The following is a 21,344-nucleotide window of genomic DNA, read 5'->3' as shown; positions in this document are numbered from 1 at the left end:
CGGTTTCGCCTTTACTAGGGTCATCAGTTGGGTGTAGCTTGGTTCCAGTCCCACATTATGTAAGGGGGACGCAAGTCTAGGCATACCGTCCCACTTAGGGCATCACACTGAAGTATACAAAAGAGTGATGGATGGAATGCTTGAATTAATCTCAGCCTCCAGTAATTACTCAGGCTGCATTCCAGTCCATCATTATTTTTCACAGCATGCCCCGTCAGTTGAGACAAACTCATGTGCAAATCCATCTTGACCCTGCATCAGTGGCAATAGTCTGACCCGAACTGCCAGGCCAAGTCTTTACTCAACGGGAAACCCAAGCAACCCAAGACCAGTTTCGCCCTTGTCAGGGCTCATCAGTCAAGTATAGCTTGGTTCTGATTAAACTGATCCCACTTGAGCTGGGCCACGACTGATCTTCATATGGCTATGTCCAAACAGGTGGCATGGTGGGCAAACTAACAATAGGCTGGAATGCTAACTTGAGCAATTACTTGTGGTTAGACTAGTTGCAAGCATCCTCCTATTACCTTTTATGTGCATAATTTTTTAAATGCTACCAGCAGGAAAAGTGTATACGTTTTACAAATCTGTATTATTTGTTAGTATAAAGCTTTTCATAAATTGCCTCCTATACCCAAGTGTGCATTCATTTTTTTATTAATTCTTTTTTTCATTTCCTGTAAAGGTATGGCAGAAAAGACTCAACTTCTTAAGTTGAATGTGCCAGCTACATTCATGCTAGTTGCTCTGGATGAAGGCCCTGGTCCTCCAATCAAATACCAGTATGCTGAGTTGGGAAAGTTGTACACTGTGGTGTCACAACTTATACGCTGTTGCGATGTATCATCGCGTATGCAGTCTTCTATTAATGGTATGGTGAACAGTAATTCTTCTTTTCTTTTTTTAAACACGTTTTATATTGCAAATGTTTGAATACTACGTACGATTGAATGGCTATGCTTGTCAACAATTTGAGCTGCAATGTAATTCAAAAGGTGGTTTTCCTTCAGTAACTGGTTATGCTGTGATCCAGGAAAAAGGAGAAAAGTTGGAAGAAAAACCTCAATGGAATGCTTTAATCATACATGCTCTTGCTAAGTATTTTTTTGAGGACAACTTTTTGCTTCATCAGAACATCATTTGATACTCACTGGTGTATCAATCACATTTTCATCTTCTGAACTCAGCCTGTCCCAAGTGTAAAACCCAGTCTTCCACTAGTGGCACTTCCCCTTGATTGCAATCTTAATCTACGAGCTAAACATTGTTATATACTTGATTCCTCTCCATCTGCTTTAGTTAGTGAGTCATTGATGAGCAGGTTTGTTAAATTGAGCACAACTTACTTTAGATGTCTTCTAGCTTGTTGCATTTAGGTATATCATTTCCAGACCTAAGCCTTCCCCTGACTCATTAAAAGTATGACTCTGTTCTTGGTCACAAAGAAAATCCAATCTGTGAAACAATTGTTGACCTTTAGAATTACCTCTGTTGTGCCATCTACCAGTACTATTGTGAACAACAGGGGTTAGGCCCATAAACACGTGGTGGGGGCTGGACCCTATATTCAATCGCAATCAACACACAGTGCCCACACCACAATTAGTCAATACCTGTTTTCAAAGGGTAAGAAACCAATGTATTGTCACTTCCCTAGACAGCGTTACTTTGTGTCCATTATTTTATATCTTTTTCATATTTGCAAAAACTCATAACAGAAAAGAAGACAATAGATTCAAATATTTACAAGGCTAAATAGACTTTGTACATACATTAAAGACAAACATTATTTACATTAGAAAACATTTCCACATCAAGCATTACAAAAAAATAATGATAATTATATCACAAACAACAGTTATTACAATCAATTGATGAGAAAAACTAAGTTTAGGGGGGGGGAAATAAGTAACTCAATGACTTATAGACGATTGAATACTGGACCAGCCGGTCCTAGTATCCTAAAAATGGCAAATTATTTCTCCCAAACACTGCCGACGCGTTTCAAGACCAGGCGCAAAGTCACTGGTCTTTCATCAGGGCTGTGGATTCTTTGTATCTGCAAGATGCAAAGACATTGTTTTACTTACCTAGCACGTGGATTCCTTATTTCCATACAATGGCTACAAACAGTTATACGGTACAAAAGGGGGTGGTGATGGACGGAGCATCTGAATCAATCAAACACTCACACCCAGTCAAAAGATCTGGGTTTAATCCATCACCGTTCTTTAGCCCACTCTGCCACCCCAGTTCCGACATGGCTATTTGCAAATCAGTCTGACCCTGTGCCTCATGGGAACAGTCCAGCCCGAACTGCCAAGCCATGTCTTCCCTGGACCGGAAACAAGCTTCCGAGGACCGGTTTCTGGCATTCCAGCCGTCTTCAGCCCGGCTTGCTTGAATCCAGTGGCAAAGTGAGCAAGGGACTCACGTCTGAGCATACCCTGCCACACTTATGGCGGCCAAAAGGAGTACAAAAGGGGGTGGTGATGGACGGAGCATCTTAATCAATCAAACACTCACACCCAGTCAAAAGATCTGGGTTTAATCCATCACCGTTCTTTAGCCCACTCTGCCACCCCAGTTCAGACATGGCTATATGCAAATCAGTCTGACCCTGTGCCTCATGGGAACAGTCCAGCCCGAACTGCCAAGCCATGTCTTCCCTGGACCGGAAACAAGCTTCCGAGGACCGGTTTCTGGCATTCCAGCCGTCTTCAGCCCGGCTTGCTTGAATCCAGTGGCAAAGTGAGCAAGGGACTCACGTCTGAGCATACCCTGCCACACTTATGGCGGCCAAAAGCGGTACAAAAGGGGGTGGTGATGGACGGAGCATCTGAATCAATCAAACACTCACACCCAGTCAAAAGATCTGGGTTTAATCCATCACCGTTCTTTAGCCCACTCTGCCACCCCAGTTCAGACATAGCTATATGCAAATCAGTCTGACCCTGTGCCTCATGGGAACAGTCCAGCCCGAACTGCCAAGCCATGACTTCCCTGGACCGGAAACAAGCTTCCGAGGACCGGTTTCTGGCATTCCAGCCGTCTTCAGCCCAGCTTGCTTGAATCCAGTGGCAAAGTGAGCAAGGGACTCACGTCTGAGCATACCCTGCCACACTTATGGCGGCCAAAAGCGGTACAAAAGGGGGTGGTGATGGACGGAGCACCTGAATCAATCAAACACTCACACCCAGTCAAAAGATCTGAGTTTAATCCATCACCGTTCTTTAGCCCACTCTGCCACCCCAGTTCAGACATGGCTATATGCAAATCAGTCTGACCCTGTGCCTCATGGGAACAGTCCAGCCCGAACTGCCAAATTGCCAAAAAATGCTCGACCATTGGAGCAGACATGACTTGTCTGCTCCAATGGTCGAGCATTTTTGCGAAAAAGACCACAACGAACAAGAGTTCAAATGGTCTGTACTGTATACCATAAATTCTAAATCCAAATGCCATGACGTCGAGCGCGTTCTGTTACAGAAAGAGGCCTACCCTATTCTAAAGTTTAATAGCGCACAAACTGGCCTCAACAACCTGTCTGAGGTAGCGCACATATAACCAAATTTAAGAGACCCCTTTTGTCCTGACTTGCATCGGTTTGACATCCCTGGTTTGTCCTTTGGTTTTTGTGATCTATTTCATGAAACCGATACTACACTTGGTCCCTGGCCTTGAGATGTCTTATGAATGTTGTAATAATTACAGGCTGCTAGAGTCACACTTTGTATCAATATCTACACTAGTTCCAATAAATACAGGGTTAAGCACCAATTTGCCTTTTATTAAACACAAGTTTGATCGGGCTAATGTGCCATAAATAGGGCGCTCTTTTGCGAGCCTCCCCGGTGCATTTGCTAGCTGTTTTAATGACAGGGACTACAAGTCCCAGAATGCTCGGCTCCAGTTTGAGCATAAAACAAACAGGAAATAGCGGCGGCCATCTTTACTGAGAGAAACCAGACCCCAGCATTCTCGAGCAGTGGCAGAGTGGCAGGTAATCGCCCAGACTGCTTTACTAAGCGTTAAACGTGTGCTGCTACACGCTTGAACATACCGCTAAGGTCGCGTTTTGTTTCCAACAGGGCGGTGATAGTGGCACTCCTTTCATTTAAAAACAAGAAAACAAATGAAGGTAGGCTAACTTCCTTGATTGGTAGATTTTATCTACCGTGACACACTGGTTGTATGCTGTCTCGCCAGTAACGCAAATTTCCATCATATTGTAGATCCAACCTTGATGGTTACGCCGCACAATTGAACCCGCTGCAATTCGGCAGTTCCTTATGATTAAGGTACGCTTCCCCCTCTATGTTTGATCTGTTTTCGTTATTAGAGAAACGAACAGCCAAAAATTGCAACTTACACACATGCTTAAAAAATCTTTTTAGGCATCTCTCTTCGGCCACATTAATTAGCAACAGGACCATCACTAGACCCTCCACGAAGTCCTCCTTCAAACAGAATTGGTATGTAGCTTATAACTGTTTGTAGCCATTGTATGGAAATAAGGAATCCACATGCTAGGTTACGTAAAACAATGTCTTTGCATCTTGCAGACACAAAGAATCCACAGCCCTGATGAAAGACCAGTGACTTTGCGCCTGGTCTTGAAACGCGTCGGCAGTGTTGTTTGGGAGAAATAATTTGCCATTTTTAGGATACCAGGACCGGCTGGTCCAGTATTCAACCGTCTATAAGTCATTGAGTTACCTATTTTTTCTCCCCCAAACTTAGTTTTTCTCATCAATTGATTGTAATAACTGTTGTTTGTGATATAATTATCATCATTTTTTTGTAATGCTTGATGTGGAAATGTTTTCTAATGTGTAAATAATGTTTGTCTTTAATGTATGTACAAAGTCTTTTTAGCCTTGTAAATATTTGAATCTATTGTCTTCTTTTCTGTTATGAGTTTTTGCAAATATGAAAAAGATATAAAATAATGGACACATAGTAACGCTGTCTAGGGAAGTGACAATAAATTGGTTTCTTACCCTTTGAAAACAGGTATTGAGTAATTGTGGTGTGGGCACTGTGTGTTGATTGCAACTACCAGTACTAGGCGCGAAGTGAAATCGGACCTATTGTGGAAGTCGTGGCGGCAATGCCGCCAATTTCACTTTGCGCACCAACCCAGGACCATCACAGTATTGCTTCCATTCAGAGGACAATTACTTCCCGATTATTATGTGAGTAAACCGATCCATGCCGATAATGCGAGGACACTCATCCCGCACACACCGAATTTCCCGTGACTCGGTCTGAATTACTCTGGTTCATGGGCCTCGCTTGCAATCCTGACACGTTCACATAAGCCCTTGCCCACAGGGCTATTCTGAAGTAAATAACAGGCAATTGTTTTCAGGCACTGTATCCAAAAGTCCTGATGATGATCCTATATCCTACGGTTAAGGATCGAAACGCCGTCGACATAGTTGTCAACCTTATACACAGTGATTCTCATTTGTAATTTGTGTAAAGGAGACCTTCTCATAATTGTTGTTTTTTCTATTGCGTATCACCTTATGGAAACAACTGTAAACTGCCTGAGCCTATTTACTTTGTTTGTCTGTTTGATATGTGGGTTCATGGGTACAGGCTTGTATCCCACTGTTTAACTCTAATATCAGGTGGAGGCACCCCTCAGAAAAACATTCAGAAAGAAGTGTATGGCATAGAGCCTGTGGCGAAGAGATCCACAAATGGAAAGCCCAGTCTGGTGAAAATCACCTTTGTCACTTTGGAATGCTGCTCACCTTTGAGGTCCTCCAGTGGGAGGCGAAAATATTGAAGAAGACTGGAGGTGAGCTACTACTGGCAATATTCCTTATCACTAAGTCTGCTTTCACAGGCACATTGCTGTCAACAAATGACCCATGTCCCCTCACCACCCTGTCTGTTGATACAGTGGACAGTGGTGATGATGTCTATCAAAATATGAATGTCGCTCCCAGAAATGGAATTACGGAATTTCTTCAATTCAAGATGGATTATGGGCAGCTTAAACCGATTTATATGCAGGCACTGCTAGAATGTTGGTCAAAGGCAATGCAGCTCCATGGCTACTAGATGGACATTCCTGCCCAGTGACATTGTGTCGTGTCCACAGTAGCCTAGCCTGCAGAGGGCTGAAGAGGCGACTCACCAAAAGGTTGGAGGGGTACATCTACCAGTGCAGATCTGAATTAAGAGTGGAAGATCCAACCCGACCAGTGGAGCTCTTAGTGATACTGATGGTGCCCCGTTTGTTAACTTTGGCAACAAAGGAGTCAGAGACAGATAGAGCACCTTAAAGACTGTCTGAATTTATAGACCGTGTAGAGAGAGATAATGTAGAGAAAGTCAGTTCACAGTCAGTAGAATCACTTGACATTGGTGGTTGGGGAAGGTAGATAAAATATGGTACACTTCTTAAGGTTGAGGATGGTGTATGGTTGACTTGCATGGAGCTAGTTGCTTGGATGCATCCTCTAAGAGCATATTAAATGAGGAAGTGCCCCTTGCATTTCCTAATGACTATTTCTTTGCTGTAACAGGGTTCCAGTACTTTCCTGCTCAAGCATTAACTGAGGAGGTTAATATATGGGATAAAGTGACATTATGCAAAGTCATATAACCAATGTAAAACTGCTGACTTGTATTTGCTAAATAACCCTGTGACTTGCTCTTAAGTAATACTATCACTGATGCCATGGGTTAGCCTTGGGCATTTCCTAATGTGACACCTGATCAAAAATGTATGATCCATTTGGATCTGTGAATACTGCTTGCAATCTGGGCATTTGTAAGTATTTGGCAATGCTACTGGTGAAAAGGCTGTTGATCCCATCATTAAAATAGGTGCTGTCTGGGGACGGGATGGCCTGGACCTCGAGGATGATGAGTGGCAAGAAGCACTCTCCTCACCGAAGGAAGTCGCCCTTTCAGCGAAAGTGAGACTGATCCAATATAAAATCCTACATAGGGTTTATCTCTTGGGTCCTAGACTGGTACAGATGGACAGAAGCGGAGAGGGGCTGTGTAAAAGACACTGCGGACTAGTGGGGTCCTTCTTCCATATCTTTTGGGAATGTCAGTTGATCCAAATCTATTGGAGGAAAGTACTTGAGTGTACGAGTGCATGGAGCTAGTTGCTTGGATGCATCCTCTAAGAGCATATTAAATGAGGAAGTGCCCCTTGCATTTCCTAATGACTATTTCTTTGCTGTAACAGGGTTCCAGTACTTTCCTGCTCAAGCATTAACTGAGGAGGTTAATATATGGGATAAAGTGACATTATGCAAAGTCATATAACCAATGTAAAACTGCTGACTTGTATTTGCTAAATAACCCTGTGACTTGCTCTTAAGTAATACTATCACTGATGCCATGGGTTAGCCTTGGGCATTTCCTAATGTGACACCTGATCAAAAATGTATGATCCATTTGGATCTGTGAATACTGCTTGCAATCTGGGCATTTGTAAGTATTTGGCAATGCTACTGGTGAAAAGGCTGTTGATCCCATCATTAAAATAGGTGCTGTCTGGGGACGGGATGGCCTGGACCTCGAGGATGATGAGTGGCAAGAAGCACTCTCCTCACCGAAGGAAGTCGCCCTTTCAGCGAAAGTGAGACTGATCCAATATAAAATCCTACATAGGGTTTATCTCTTGGGTCCTAGACTGGTACAGATGGACAGAAGCGGAGAGGGGCTGTGTAAAAGACACTGCGGACTAGTGGGGTCCTTCTTCCATATCTTTTGGGAATGTCAGTTGATCCAAATCTATTGGAGGAAAGTACTTGAGTGTACGAGTGAAGTATGGGGGGTGGAGATTCGGCTAGAAGCCAAAAGATGTCTCCAAATGTTTGGGAGCCCACAGACCTAAACACCAAGGGTAAACTCTGGGCAACACTTGGCTAGATAGTAGCTAAACGAAACATCGCCCGCCTGTGGGGAGCCTCAGCACCACCGACACTGAGTGCCTTGGAGAACGATATAGATTGGTGTATAGTGCGGGACAAAACGGTATATGCGGCACGGGGCTGTCCCCGGAAATGGATAGCGATTTGGACTAAATGGAATGTATATCGTGGTAACATATGTGAACCCCCATATGTTCACCCCCCGGACAAACCAGTGACACCCTGAACTATGTAGCCAACATCATCCTTTACTATCTCACTGAAATAATGTACGGACCAACTGCTGGATTTGTAAGTTTAAGATACAACTGTAATTATTGCTTGCTGTATAAAGTGATCACTCTGCGGAATTGTTAATAAACAGAACTGTTTTTTTTTTTAAATGTGTGCTGTCAGATAATTTGCAAAGATTAAAGCAAATTACAATAATAGAAGCAGGGCGACCCTTGACCATGCTTGCAGGTCAGGCCGCTGCCCAAGCTGCACAACACCTCCGCTGTGTCAGTTCCTCTCCCCGCCGCGGCCGAAGGTTTGTCGCCTCTCCACTCCGTTTAGTGCCTATTGTATTATTGTTACTGTTGCCCACTTTTCTTCTGTGCCCCTTCCTGGTATTGTGAAATAGTTTTTTCCTTCCTGCCTTACTAAATTGTTTTTTCCTTGCTGCCATTTGTTTACTGTTGTCCTCGACCCCCCTTTTGCCTCTAGCACCACGCTCTGCCCCCATTCCCGCTGCTGCTTCCCTGCGGCTCCGCCCCCTCGCTCGCCCATAGGCCGCACCGCTCCCATCTTCTCCTCCCTCGCATCCCTACCCTTATATGGAGGCCGGTGAGCAGCCGACCAGCGGGCGCACCCGTCTGCTCCCATCCCCGCCCAGCGCCAAAAATCCTGGCCCCCGCAAACACCACAACGCCCGACAGCGATACGATGCCAGCACCCTCCACGCAATCAACCCCGGATGAGAACACACCTGCTACCAGGCCACCCCGAAGCACACCCAAGGACCCTTCACATGCCGGAACTGCAGCTTCACCAGCACTCTACTCGCAAAACCACCAACTGAAGGACCCAACTACCTCAGATTCATACTCCTCAACACCGGCTCCGCCCGCAAACACGCCGTCGAACTATGGGACCTCATCGACTCTACCTCCCCAGACGTCGCCTTCCTGACGGAGACCTGGCTGAACCTCACCTCAGCTCCCGACATCGCCATAGCCATCCCAGAAGGCTACAAGATCACCTGCAGGGACCGCACCAATGGCGTAGGACGAGGAATCGCCATCGTCCACAGGAACACCATCAGAGTCTCGACCAACACGGACGACCCCCTCAGCACAGCCGAACACATGCACTTCCAGATTTACACTGACCCCAACACCACCCTCAGAGGAACCGTCGTCTACAGACCCCCCGGGCCCGACCGCAGTTCAGCGACTCCATCGCCGCCTTCATCAGCACACTCGCCCTCGCCTCCACAGACTACATCCCCCTCGGGGACCTGAACTTCCACCTCGAGAACAACGACGACACCAACTCCACCAGCCTGATCGACAACCTCGCCAACCTCCGACTCAGACAGCTTGTGACAACACCAACCCACGCCGCCGACCACACTCTGGACCCCATATTCATCGCAAGCCCCCACGTCTCCTTCAACCAAACCACCGAACCCCACTGGATCGACCACCACTGCATCCACTTCACCTTCAGGAAGCCCACCACGCACCAACGCACCCAACAGATGCATCGGTGCTGCTGGAGCAAGGTCACTGAAGACCAGCTAACCACCACCCTTGCCACACAGCCCTCCCACCGACTCCTTCGACCCCGACACCGCCGCCCACAACCTCAGAGAATGGATCGTCTGCGCCAACACCCTCGCCCCGCTCAAGACACCCTCCAACAGCCACACCAACAAGAAAGCCACCTGGTTCACGAAGACCTCCAGGGCTCCAAACGAACATGCCGAAAACTGGAGAAGAACTGGCTCCGCAAACGAACACCAGACTTCCACGTAGCCCACAAGAACACCACCCGCAGACACCATCAATTCATCAGAACCGCCAAGAGGGTCTCATTCAAAGACCGCCTGGATAACAACACACACAACAGCAAAGAGCTCTTCAACATTGTGAAGGAACTCTCCAACCCCAGCTCCAACACCAACGACATTCCACCTTTGCAAGATCTGTGCGACGCGTTTGACACCTTCTTCCACCGAAAGATCGCCAACATCCACGGCAGCTTCAACGCCACGACTGCCCCAACAACCATGGCCCCCACGACCACCACCTGCACCAACCGCCTGCTCTCATGGACCAGCATCAATGACTAGGACACCGGCGAGATCATGAACACCATCCACTCCGGATTACCGCTAGACCCATGCCCTCACCACATCTTCAACAAAGCCAGCAAAGCCATTGCACCCCATCTCCGGAAAGTAATCAACATCTCCTTAGAGACATCAACCTTCCCAGAAAGCTGGAAGCATGCCGAGATAAACACCTTACTCAAGAAACCCAAGGCGGATCCCAAGGACCTCAAGAACTTCCGACCCATCTCCCTGTTACCGTTCCCGTCGAAGGTCACCGAGAAAAGTCAACAAACAGCTGACCCGCTTCCCCAAGGAGAACAGCATCCTGGACCCGTCCCAGTGCGGGTTCTGCAGCAACCACAGCACCGAAACTTCCCTCCTTGCCGCCACTGATGATCAGGACCCTGCTTGACAGCAGAGAAATAGCAGCCCTCCTGGACCTGTCAGCCGCCTTCGACGCAGTCTGCCACCGCACACTGCGAACACGGTCACACAACGCCGGGATCCAAGAGAAGGCCCTGGACTGGACCACTTCCTTCCTCTCCGGCAGAACTCAGAGCGTCCGCCTCCCCCCCCTTCCGCTCCACTGCCACCCAAATCTTCTGTGGCGTATCCCAGGGCTGCTCCCTCAGCCCGACGCTGTTTAACATCTAAATGGCACCGCTCGCCCACATCCCCCGATAGCACAACCTCAACATCATCTCCTACGCCGACGACACCCAGCTGATCATCTCCCTCACCAAAGACCCCCACACCGCCAAAACCAACCTCCAGGTAGGAATGAAGGCCGTTGCCGAATGGATAAGGAACAGCCGGCTGAAGCTGTACTCGGACAAGACGGAGGTCCTCGTCCTCGGCTCCACCCCTTCAGCCTGGTACAACTCCTGGTGGCCGACAACCCTAGGAACAGCCGGACACCCACCGACCACGCACGCAACCTGGGGGTCATCTTCGACTCCACCCTCTCCATGACTAAACAGGTCAACGCCGTCTCCTCATCCTGCTTCAACAACCTCCGAATGCTCTGCAGGATCTTCAAGTGGATCCCCACTGAGACGAGAATAACAGTCACCCAGGCCTTGGTCACCAGCAGGAAACGCCCTCTACGCAGGAACGTTGGCCAAGCTCCTGAGACGATTGCAACGCATCCAGAACGCCTCAGAACGTCTGATCCTCGACATTCCCTGCCGCAGCCACATCACATCCCACCTGAGAGACCTGAACTGGCTCCCCGGCCACAAGAGGATAACCCTCAAACTCCTCATCCACGCACACTAAGCCCTCCACAAGACCGGCCCAGCATACATCAACAGACGACTCAACTTCTACTCTCCCACCCACTAGCTCCGCTCCGCCAGCCTCACCCTTGCCACCGCCCCCCGCATCCAAAGAACGACCGGCGGTGGCAAATCCTTCTCCCACCTCGCCGCCAAGACCTGGAACACCCTCCCCACCAACCTACGGCAGACCCAAGACCTACCGGCCTTCAGAAGACTTCTCAGGACCTGGTTTTCGATTACTAGCAGCAACACCATTCCCCATTTACCCTCCCCCCCTCCCCTCCCAGCGCCTTGAGACCCTCACTGGAATGTAGTGCGCTTTATAAATGTCATGACTTATTGACTCCCTCTACAGATTTCTTTTTTAAAGCAGAGCTACAGTCTGTAGCACGAAAAACATTTTATTCACTATCAAAGCACTAGGTGACAGTATATAGGTCCTACTGGGCCACCGATACTTGACACAAAATAAATACATAGGCAACTTTCTGCCCAAACCTCTCTTTTCCCCTTTTTGCACCATGAAACTGTTCTAAATTCACACCCTGTGAATTATTCCACCATTAGTGATTGAATCTGGAAATCTTCTTGCAGGTAAGCAACGTTTCATTTTGTGCATCAACCATAGGTGGAAGTAACATGACTCCTTGTGATCTCAACTGTAAATCCTTAATGCCCATCCACCGTTCTCAGATTCTTTCTTCTTCCAATGGGTTCAGAAGCAGACCTAAAAGCAGAGAGTCTAGTTACGTTCCCTGACCAACCACAATTCTAGCACTAAAGCCCGAAGAAATTGACACCAACTGCAGATAAGACTTCTAAACAGATTGGCATTGAAAAATCCAGGTTTCATGCAGACTTCAACTGTAGGTGGTCCAGACTGGAGAATGCATGTTTAGATACAAATTATTTTTTCTTTTTCTTTTAAACACCATTTTGAGGTTTTCGCTCCTGTTTAAATCTTGACTAAATGGCCACTAGAAGTTTGCAGCTGGTAACAGACTATGTAATTTATGCATATACTGTGATCATGTGTCAGAGGGTGTTTTCTGTGCTCTTTGTTTAAACCATACATTTTCGAAAATAGTGCTCGGTACAACCACAATGTTTTCCAAAAGTACCACCGCCGGAAGAATGCAAATTAAAAGCCAACTATGGCAGAGCTTAGTTTTCCTGGGGATGGCGCAGATGATCTTCAGAACGCCAAAAAGGCAAAGAAAATAATTTCCATTACTCCAATGTTGACAACATAACATCATAGAAATTAGAAGTATCCACATTAATGTCCAAAGATATTTTGTCGACTTCGAAAAGACAAAAAGCATGCAGTGCCTCGGGACCATACGTCTTTGGACATGAAAGATTTGGAATCGAAGGCTACATATTGGCCTTTGAAAGCCCTAACATTAAAAAAAAGTACTGAAAAGTGATTTTGGGTCTATTTCTGATTTGTTTTATTAAAACATTTTACTGTAAAATGTCACCAAGCAAAACTTCTGCCATTTGGCAAGACTAATATACCAGATAGATATTGGACTCCCTTTAGAGGATGATCCAAATGATTATTATTCTTTAGACACTAATTGAGTATTTGTGGAGAAATGAGTGTGCTCTAAAATGCCTTTGAAGAGTCTGAGTGTAATTTGAAGTGCTTGAGTTGGTATAGCTTGCTTCCTTTTAATCATATTTCATGTATTTTAGGTAACCCACCACATTCAAACCCTTACGGCGATACTAACTTACCTCAGCCCATTATGGCACTTCAGCAGAATGTGGCTGATATTCTGTTTGTGAGAGCTAGTTATGTGAAGAAAATTATTGAAGACTGCAGTAATTCGGAGGAAACAATCAAATTGCTCCGATTTTGCTGCTGGGAGAATCCACAGTTCTCTTCTACAGTCCTGAGCGAACTTCTGTGGCAGGTAACTATTAAAATACATATTGTCAATGTGATGAGAATATTTTAAGTCTTGATTTCTAGATTTAAATTTTTTTTCTTTTTTTTCTATATGTATGTAAGGTTGCATATTCATACACATATGAACTCCGACCATATTTGGATCTCCTCCTCCAGATCTTGTTGATTGAGGACTCCTGGCAAACTCATAGGTTAGTACAGTTCTTTTTATTATTATTATTATTATATATATATATAACTCTGTTATATTCTTCTATTGCAAAACAACTCTTTTGTTGATATAAAGTATAATGGTCTACATTCAAAGTTTATGCCCAGGATGTTCTAGCTGGGGATTGTTACCTGTTTTACTTCAGCAGAGTGGCTTGCAACATTTATTTCTCGCACCAGAGATGGTTTCTCCTCCTTTTTCCATTTTGGCCATCTGTGGGACACCATGTTTTACCTACTCCATATAAAAACACTACTTTCCGCTGGGGATTATTTTCACAGTGCCTCCAAAACCTTTGAAATGTAAGAGGTGCAGACCTATTGCAGAGCATGACTATCACAGATGGAAATGTCATGTTAGTTTGGTTCCTACTTGTGACTGACCATTTTAAGTTTACGTTTCTGTGGCTTAACGTACTGATTACAGGATCACAGAGTTGGAGTGTTCCTCCTTGTACATTATACAGAAAATTTTCATATTCAGTTTAGTTTCTTTTGTACTTATAGAGGCCCCTGAAGAAGGGATTCCCTATCCCGAAATGCATTGAGCATCTCCATCATAAGAATGTTTATGAAATTTGTGTTTTTGAGTACTACAAGAAACTTTGTTCACCATCCTTTGAGAGAAATTGAATGTTGTTAAAGTATTCATATGTTTTCGCTCTTTGCATGATTAAGTGATATAAACAATAAAGTTTAATCCATAATTGAATAAACAAAAATATTATATTTGAGAATTCTACATTGTGCAATATAATATAATTTATGATTGGGAGTTGAATTTCATTTATAGCTGTGTGGCCAGGCATCAAGTGAAGTGTCATGTCCATAACAATACCATTAAATACTATGTCTTCATGTTGGGCAGTTCTAAGACATTGCTGCATTGGCCTCTTTGTAGAGGGGAACTGCAAAGACACAGGCAACCATTTACTTAATCACAGGCTAACACCACATGCAACACTCATTCTTCTCCACAGTGCAGCCCCTCACAACATTCGTGCATCCAGGGGGGTCGGACAATGCCGCCAGTATGGCTGCCCATGCCCATAGGTCATCTTCCAGTTTCTCATCCTTTCTTTTGTGCTTCATGTGCTCTTCCTCGGCCACTGCCCACTCCGAAATATATCTGTCATTCTTCATAGTGTGAAGGTTTTGGCATCAACCATCTAATAGCAGTACAGTGTTTTGCCAACAATAACTCCAACAGTAAAAACTTCCATCTGATAGAGATCTCTAGCCGCAGATTCTTCACCTTTGATTTAACCTCGGGCACCATACTTGATCCAAAAAACTTTCCACAGCAGTTCCTCTGCGCATCTGTAAAGGGGGTCGAGCAACTCCGTATTGACGTCGTCCACTGGATGTGACGTCATCAGAGGCCATATAATCCCTCCCCCGACAAGCTGGCGTAAGTTTCTTCCTTTCTGCACTTTCATAAGGATCTGGCGAGCAGTACCTCTGGCCATTTTGGCCTATCTCGACGTTTGTCAACGACCTACTGTGCCGATTTCTGGTAGTCCTCAGGGTCTGTGGACACCTGTCGGCCCGCACCCTCCTTGTGTTTGCATGTGGTATCTAGTTTTGTACCGTGACTCCGAAGGGTGCAGTTCATGTTTTCAACTTTGGTCTTCGGCATTGCAGGTACATTGCATGACACTTTTGGTGACGCAGTGGTCAAAGGTTCCTCGACGTTCTTCTTCCTCCGAGAACCGCTAGAGGGCCTGCTCCTGAAGTCCTTTGTCTTTGCTGTTGACTGTGTGCCACTAACGTGCAGAGTCCCTCAGGGCTCATCATTATATCCCACTCTATTTAATGTTTATCTAAAACCTCTTGCCGAGCTAGTCCTCCCATATGGGATTCAGATCATTACCTATGCAGACGATACGCAGCTCTAGTGGTATCGCTAAAACACCCAAATAACATGCCAGTCAATCTAGAAGCCTCTATGGAACTGTGGCCATGTGGATTGACCAGTCATGTCTCAAGCTTTATTGGAGACGAGACTCCAACTACCAAGCAGTCAAGTTAGCCGCCTCCTGTTTTGGTATCATCCGAATGCTGCGAAAAATCCTCCCCACTCCAGCTCGAAGAGTGATGGTCCAGGCGCTGGTACTCTCCCGCCTGGACTACGGGAATTCCCTCTACCAAAGTCCACCACAAGGAAATTGCAGGTGGTACCGAATTGCGTAGCCAGGCTGCTCCATCACACCTCTTATTCGCATTTGGCCAAGCCAGCACTAAAAAAACTGCACTGGCCCCCAATAAACAAACGGATAAGGTTTAAATCCTTGTGCATAGCACATAAAACGCTCTGCGGGATCAGCCCAAAGATAAACCATTCTCTCATGGCCTTTCACCGCCCTTCAAGATGCCTCCGGTCAGCCAGCATGTTTTTAGCAGTGATACCCCAAATTAAGAGAGCCGTTCAGGGGGCCGCACTTTCTCTTTCAATGCCGCCGGACTATTGAACACCCTCCAGATCCAGCTGCGCTCAACTGCCCACCACCTCTCATTCCGGTAGCAGCTGAAGACTTGTCTTTTCCAGAATTTACCTTAACCATCTTGCCTCCTTCTGCATATTGTTGCTAGCGCGGGGATGCTTAAGGGTAGCCATGCGCTTAACAAATGCTAATTAATAATAATAATATTCCTATGGGCTAGAACTCGGGGAAGAATAGGAGGGGGTCCCTGGACCCTGAAGAATACCAGTCTTATGACTTCTTGAACTGGTGTGAGGATCTGGGTGAAGCCAGCGCACTGGACACTTCTCCAGATACTGGCATGCTTTCTCCCCATACCATGGCTATGGAGTAAGGAACATCATTTGCAATGGTTGTGGGAAGAGTGGCTGAGGTCCTGGATCTTACCTTGCCCTCGATGGCAGTCAAGACTAATGTCTTGACGGAAGTGTTTCTGCCATGAGTGCTCCCTTTTTGAACCCCTTCTCCCATTAAATTAAGCACTTATTGATGTCCTGCTTGGGGCCTGGTCCAAGCCCAGCACAGGGGCTCCTGTGAGCAGGACTAATGCCTACCGCCCCGCTCCTAGGGACCGTAAACTCCTCACAGAGCATCATACCCTGTAGTGCTTGCTGGTCCAAGCCTCCACTTTTCATGTAAATCCTGGCGCATTCCCAACTGTCCCGCAGGATCGGGACTCTAAGAGGCTGGACAATTTAGGCAATAAGATGTTTTCTTCGACAAGCCTGGCATTCAGGTCAGTGAACATTGCATGACCTATTGCATAGGTGCTGCCAGCAGTTCCGGAGGAGGCCTGGGGCATTCTCTCCCATTCTGTTGCCGACAGGAGGGATGCAGCTAAGTTCACCATTAGATGTGGACTTGACATCACCTACTCACTAGGCAGATTGGTTTAGTCTGCAGTGGCCCTGCGACGCCAAGCGTGGTTGTTGACTACTAGCTTATCAGGGGATATGCAGATGTCACTCATGGACATGCCCTGTGATGCTCCCATTTCCTCTGAGACAAGATGAAGTTGGCACTAGAGTGCTTTATGGACAGCAGGGATATGACCTGGTCCTTGGGCTTTTCTATGGCCCCTCATCACCCTCAATCTGCCTTTCGCTCCTTTCGTGGTCACGTAAGGGGCGTAGAGCCACGTCCTTACCAGCCCAGCCACCGCTGCGCACAATCTTTCCAGCCTCTGCGTGGCCATGGGTGCAGAATCTATCAGCCCAGTGGGTCAGGTCAGTCCACCACCCTCCTAGCTGCTGCGGCCTCCAAACCCTTGTAGTCTGCCTGTTTACCATCAATTGGCACTCATTGGGTGGCAGTATTCACTAGCCTCGCTAGTAGTCCGTAACATCGGACAGATGTGTTTTGCAGATTGTCCAAAGGAGCTACTCCCCCACCCCCCTTACCCTCCACCCCCATGTCACCTACTTAAGACAGCGGACCACCTATCTCTTCTTCGCCAGGAAATGATGGCTCTTTTTGTCAAAGGAGCAATAGAGAGAGTGTGCCAACATCAGAAGTGGGTTGTGGTTGTTATTCCTTCTGCTTTCTTGTGTCCAAGAAGGACAGATGCCTTGATCCTAATCTAGATCTGCACTTTCTCAACTTCTCAAGTTCAAATGCTCACTCTTGCTCAGGCCCTATCTGACCTGAACCCTGGAGACTGGATGGTGGCATTGCAAGTGCAGGACGCAAATTTCCATAATCCCATCCTGCCTGTGGTTCAGGGTGGGCCACAAGCATTTGCAGTTCTCCGTGCTCCCCTTTGGCCTCACCAGTGCCTCTTGGGTGTTCGCCAAGGTGATGGCTGTGGTTGCAGCTCATCTGGTGAGGTCAGTGGTGCCAGGCTTCCCCTATCTCAACAACAGGCAGTTGTAAGCGGGTTCTCTCCAGGCTGTCCTCTCCCACCTTCAGACAACTGCGTACCTCCTGCATTTGCTGGGGTTCACTATCAACGTGCCGAAGTCACACCTGACTCCCTTGCAGGCCCTCCCTTTCATCAGAGCTGTTTTGGACCCAGTACAATTTCAGGCCTATCCTCCCAAATGGCGAGTCCAGGATATCAGGCAATGATACAGATGGAGGCTGGCTCCGTATATAGTGTCCACCTATGGTGAGGCATTGGGCACTGAGTCTAGACAAACCTTAGTGATAGTGTTTAGGTCCCTGAAAACCAAAGCTCTCAAGGGGTAGCTGTGGAGAGCAGCAAAGGCTTATTCAGGAGGGTATAAAGCGGGTGCATTTACCACTACAGTCACTCAGCCAGCAAGCTTACACATAAGAAAGAACCACACCAGGTGAGTATAAAAATACTTTGTATTTATTAGCACACACTAGACATTGACTTTGCATATCTCCTACCTGGAGATATCAAATGCACTCAAGAAATACTTCAGAAATAGATAAGTAGCATAAGAAAAATACATGGGCCCCTGGGGGGGTGCAAACGATATACTTGAAGTCGCTGTTGGATTTTTATTGTTCTAGGACCCTTTCCATAGGACCCCAACGGAACCACTTGGCTAAGGGAGGTCGGAGACTCACCCCACCCGTGGATACCCTGGAAACCCAGATACACCAGGGAGCCCAGGTGCATAGATGTGAAGTGGTGTTGGAACTTCTTGTTGACAGCAGTGGCAGATTGTAGAAGATCAGCAACTACAGAGTCTCGTGGACCAGGCCAGTGGAAGCAGGACTTGGAATCCAGATAAGACAAACCTTAAAGCCGTGGGGGGACAGAGTCCAAACCACCCAGAGGTGAACATGAGGCTCAGGAGCACAACACCAGACCTTGTCGGAGGTTCCTGCTGAAGCACGGGGCAGTTGAAGCAGCAGCTGGGGAGACCATGCTGGTCGACGGGTGCAGGAAAGTCAGTGGCAGTCAGGTCCACCTACAAGCCTTGGCAAACTGCGGTTTGTGGGAGAAGATGCCGTGTTGCAGACCGGCAAGGTCTGTGGCACTATCCCAGCAAGGGTAAGTCAGAACTATCCCTCAGCACGCAGGAGAGCCAGCAGGAATCGATGGAGCCCCCTCGGGCAGCAGGTACAGGGATTCGCAGGGAAGCCTCAACAACCCACAGGAAATAAAGGTCCATGATGCTGAGGATGCAGGCAGGACGTCAGTCTGGGAGCTGTGCAACACTGGAGGGTAGGGCTTCTTGGAGCTTGAAGATCTTTCGTGAAGAGAGCCTACAAGCCTTGGCAACGGCAAACGGACACGGACTCAAGCAGGGGTACCCACACACTTAGAAATATGCACCCTACCCTTCGACTGAAGGACCTACCTTGGGGTGACATATCCCAGTCACCGCACTTTTGACCTATAAGGGAAACCTTCTATCTAAAGTTAAAGGTGCATGCACCATTTCACACAGCCTGCGATGGCGGCTCTGCAAACCCAGTTTTTATGGGCTCCAATCGGTGGCATAATACATGCTGCAGCCCATGGGAGACCCCTGGTGCACTAATGCCGTGGGTACCTCAATACCATATACTAGAGAGTCGCAAGTTCAATCTCCGGCTCCGGCTTCTAATCCGTCTCAGACACCGTCACCGGCTCGAGAGGAGGAGGAGGAGGAGGAAGTCCCTGTAGAGGAGGATGAATCTGCGCATGTAGAAGAACCGGATTCGATCCAACCTCGAGAAAGGTGTTCATCCACCTTTTCCTGCACCAGGCCAAGACCCATCAGCGTCCCTGTACGCTATGTATGGCGAATTCTCAAGGGCATGGTACCCCTCTGGTGCACCTTCGGGTCCCATGGGTCCACTGGCATTCAATTTGGGTGTTCCACTCTCTTATGCTCCGGCTCCGTTCATGCCAGCCCCGACGCCGCCGTGGCAGTACCCGGCTCCGCCGAGGTAGTCACAGGCTCGGCCGGCGTCTCCCGCTCCAAGCAGACCTCTAGAGCTTCCAACTGGGCCATCGGATTCGGTACCGACGTCGGCTCCGGCTCCGTCGGAGTCGATGGTGGATCCGGCTGCGAGGCGTGTAAAGGAGAGGTCCAGGAGGGAAGCACACCTCATGGAGGAACGAAGGTACATCGAGTCTCATCCAGATCTGGAGGAAGGTGAGCTGGATGAGGATTGCTTCGAAGAGCTGGCTGATGCTAGTGGCCTAGATTTTTCCCCAGAGTGGGAATTACCATCAGGTCCAGATGCGCCTTCGAAGGAAGTCCAGCCATATCATGTGGTGATGAGGAAAGCAGCAGGTCTTTTAGATTTGACATTACCAACTGTTGAACTTAAGTCAAATCTGCTGATGGAAGTACTACATTCACCGAGCTCAGCAGTGGAGCCGTTACTCCCATTTAATGAGGCTTTAACTGAACCCATTATGGAGGTGTGGAAAAAGCTGCTTTCTGCACCTGCTGTATCAAAAAGTGTGGCGAGGAGATATCGGGTGGCACCAGAAGACCCTGCCTTTTTAACATCTCACCCTTCTCCTGAAAGCCTGGTGATTCAAGCTGCGTGTTCTAAGAAGTCAGTTGGTGCGTTTCCCCAAGTGCCTGGTGACAAGGAGGCTAAGAAGCAAGATCAAGTGGCCAAGAAGACATTCTCCTCCGCAAGTATGGCGTTAAAGTCAACAAATGCCACTTGTCTCATGGGGAGGTATGTGCACGCACTTATGGACTCAATGCGCACGTTGGTTCCTAAGATCCCGGATGACTGCAGGGGTGACTTTGAGGAGGTGTTGTCTGATACTCAAGCAGCAGCACGACAAGTTATCCAAAGCAGTCAGGATACTGCTGATTCTATGGCACGGATCATGGGCACTGCGGTAGCCACAAGAAGGTCAGCTTGGCTAAGATCCTCTGATTTTTCTGCAGGCGTACAGGCAGCACTGTTGGATCTGCCATTTGATGGAGTTGGACTCTTTGGCAAGAAGGCAAATACAGCCTTAGAGAGGTTTAAAGACAGCGGAGCAACTGCTAAATCTCTGGGTCTTCAAGTAAGAAGTTCATCGACCAGGAAGTTCAGAGGATTTGGACGCTCTTCATTTTGGACCTATAGACAAGGTCAGCAGCAACAACAGCAGCAGCAGCAGCAAAATACCTTGTATAGGTCATACAGGGGAAAGCAAAAGGCTCGTCCTCGGGGACGTCAAGCTTCTGCCTCCTCCCTCTCTTCCAACCCCCCAACCTCAGAAAAGCAGCCCTAGATCTGCCATTCAGGATCATGTGGGTCCGGTGGGGGGTCGGCTTACCTACTTTCTACGGGATTGGGAATCGG

The 21,344-nt window shown here is 47.4% G+C and overlaps 1 protein-coding gene across 4 annotated transcripts in view; it reads left to right on the top strand.

The window, feature by feature from the left end:
* USP9X (ubiquitin specific peptidase 9 X-linked) overlaps positions 1–21,344 on the top strand; it is a 1,749,911-nt gene that overhangs the window by 1,647,671 nt on the left and 80,896 nt on the right. For 3 of the 4 annotated variants that reach the window (XM_086934127.1, XM_086934125.1, XM_086934126.1), the window contains 3 exons: positions 686–871; positions 13,212–13,432; positions 13,531–13,619. In XM_086934127.1, coding sequence (XP_086790253.1) covers positions 686–871; positions 13,212–13,432; positions 13,531–13,619 — 496 coding nt within the window. Of the gene's footprint in view, positions 1–685; positions 872–13,211; positions 13,436–13,524; positions 13,620–21,344 lie in introns of all 4 variants that reach the window. The other variant, XM_086934124.1, reaches the window with a different exon arrangement.

The sequence above is a fragment of the Lissotriton vulgaris genome, chromosome 8 (genome assembly GCF_964263255.1).
Source record: "Lissotriton vulgaris chromosome 8, aLisVul1.2, whole genome shotgun sequence".
Taxonomy (NCBI): Eukaryota; Metazoa; Chordata; class Amphibia; order Caudata; family Salamandridae; genus Lissotriton; species Lissotriton vulgaris.
Note: the sequence above shows the minus strand (reverse complement) of the source record. Positions and strands in the feature narration are given on the sequence as shown.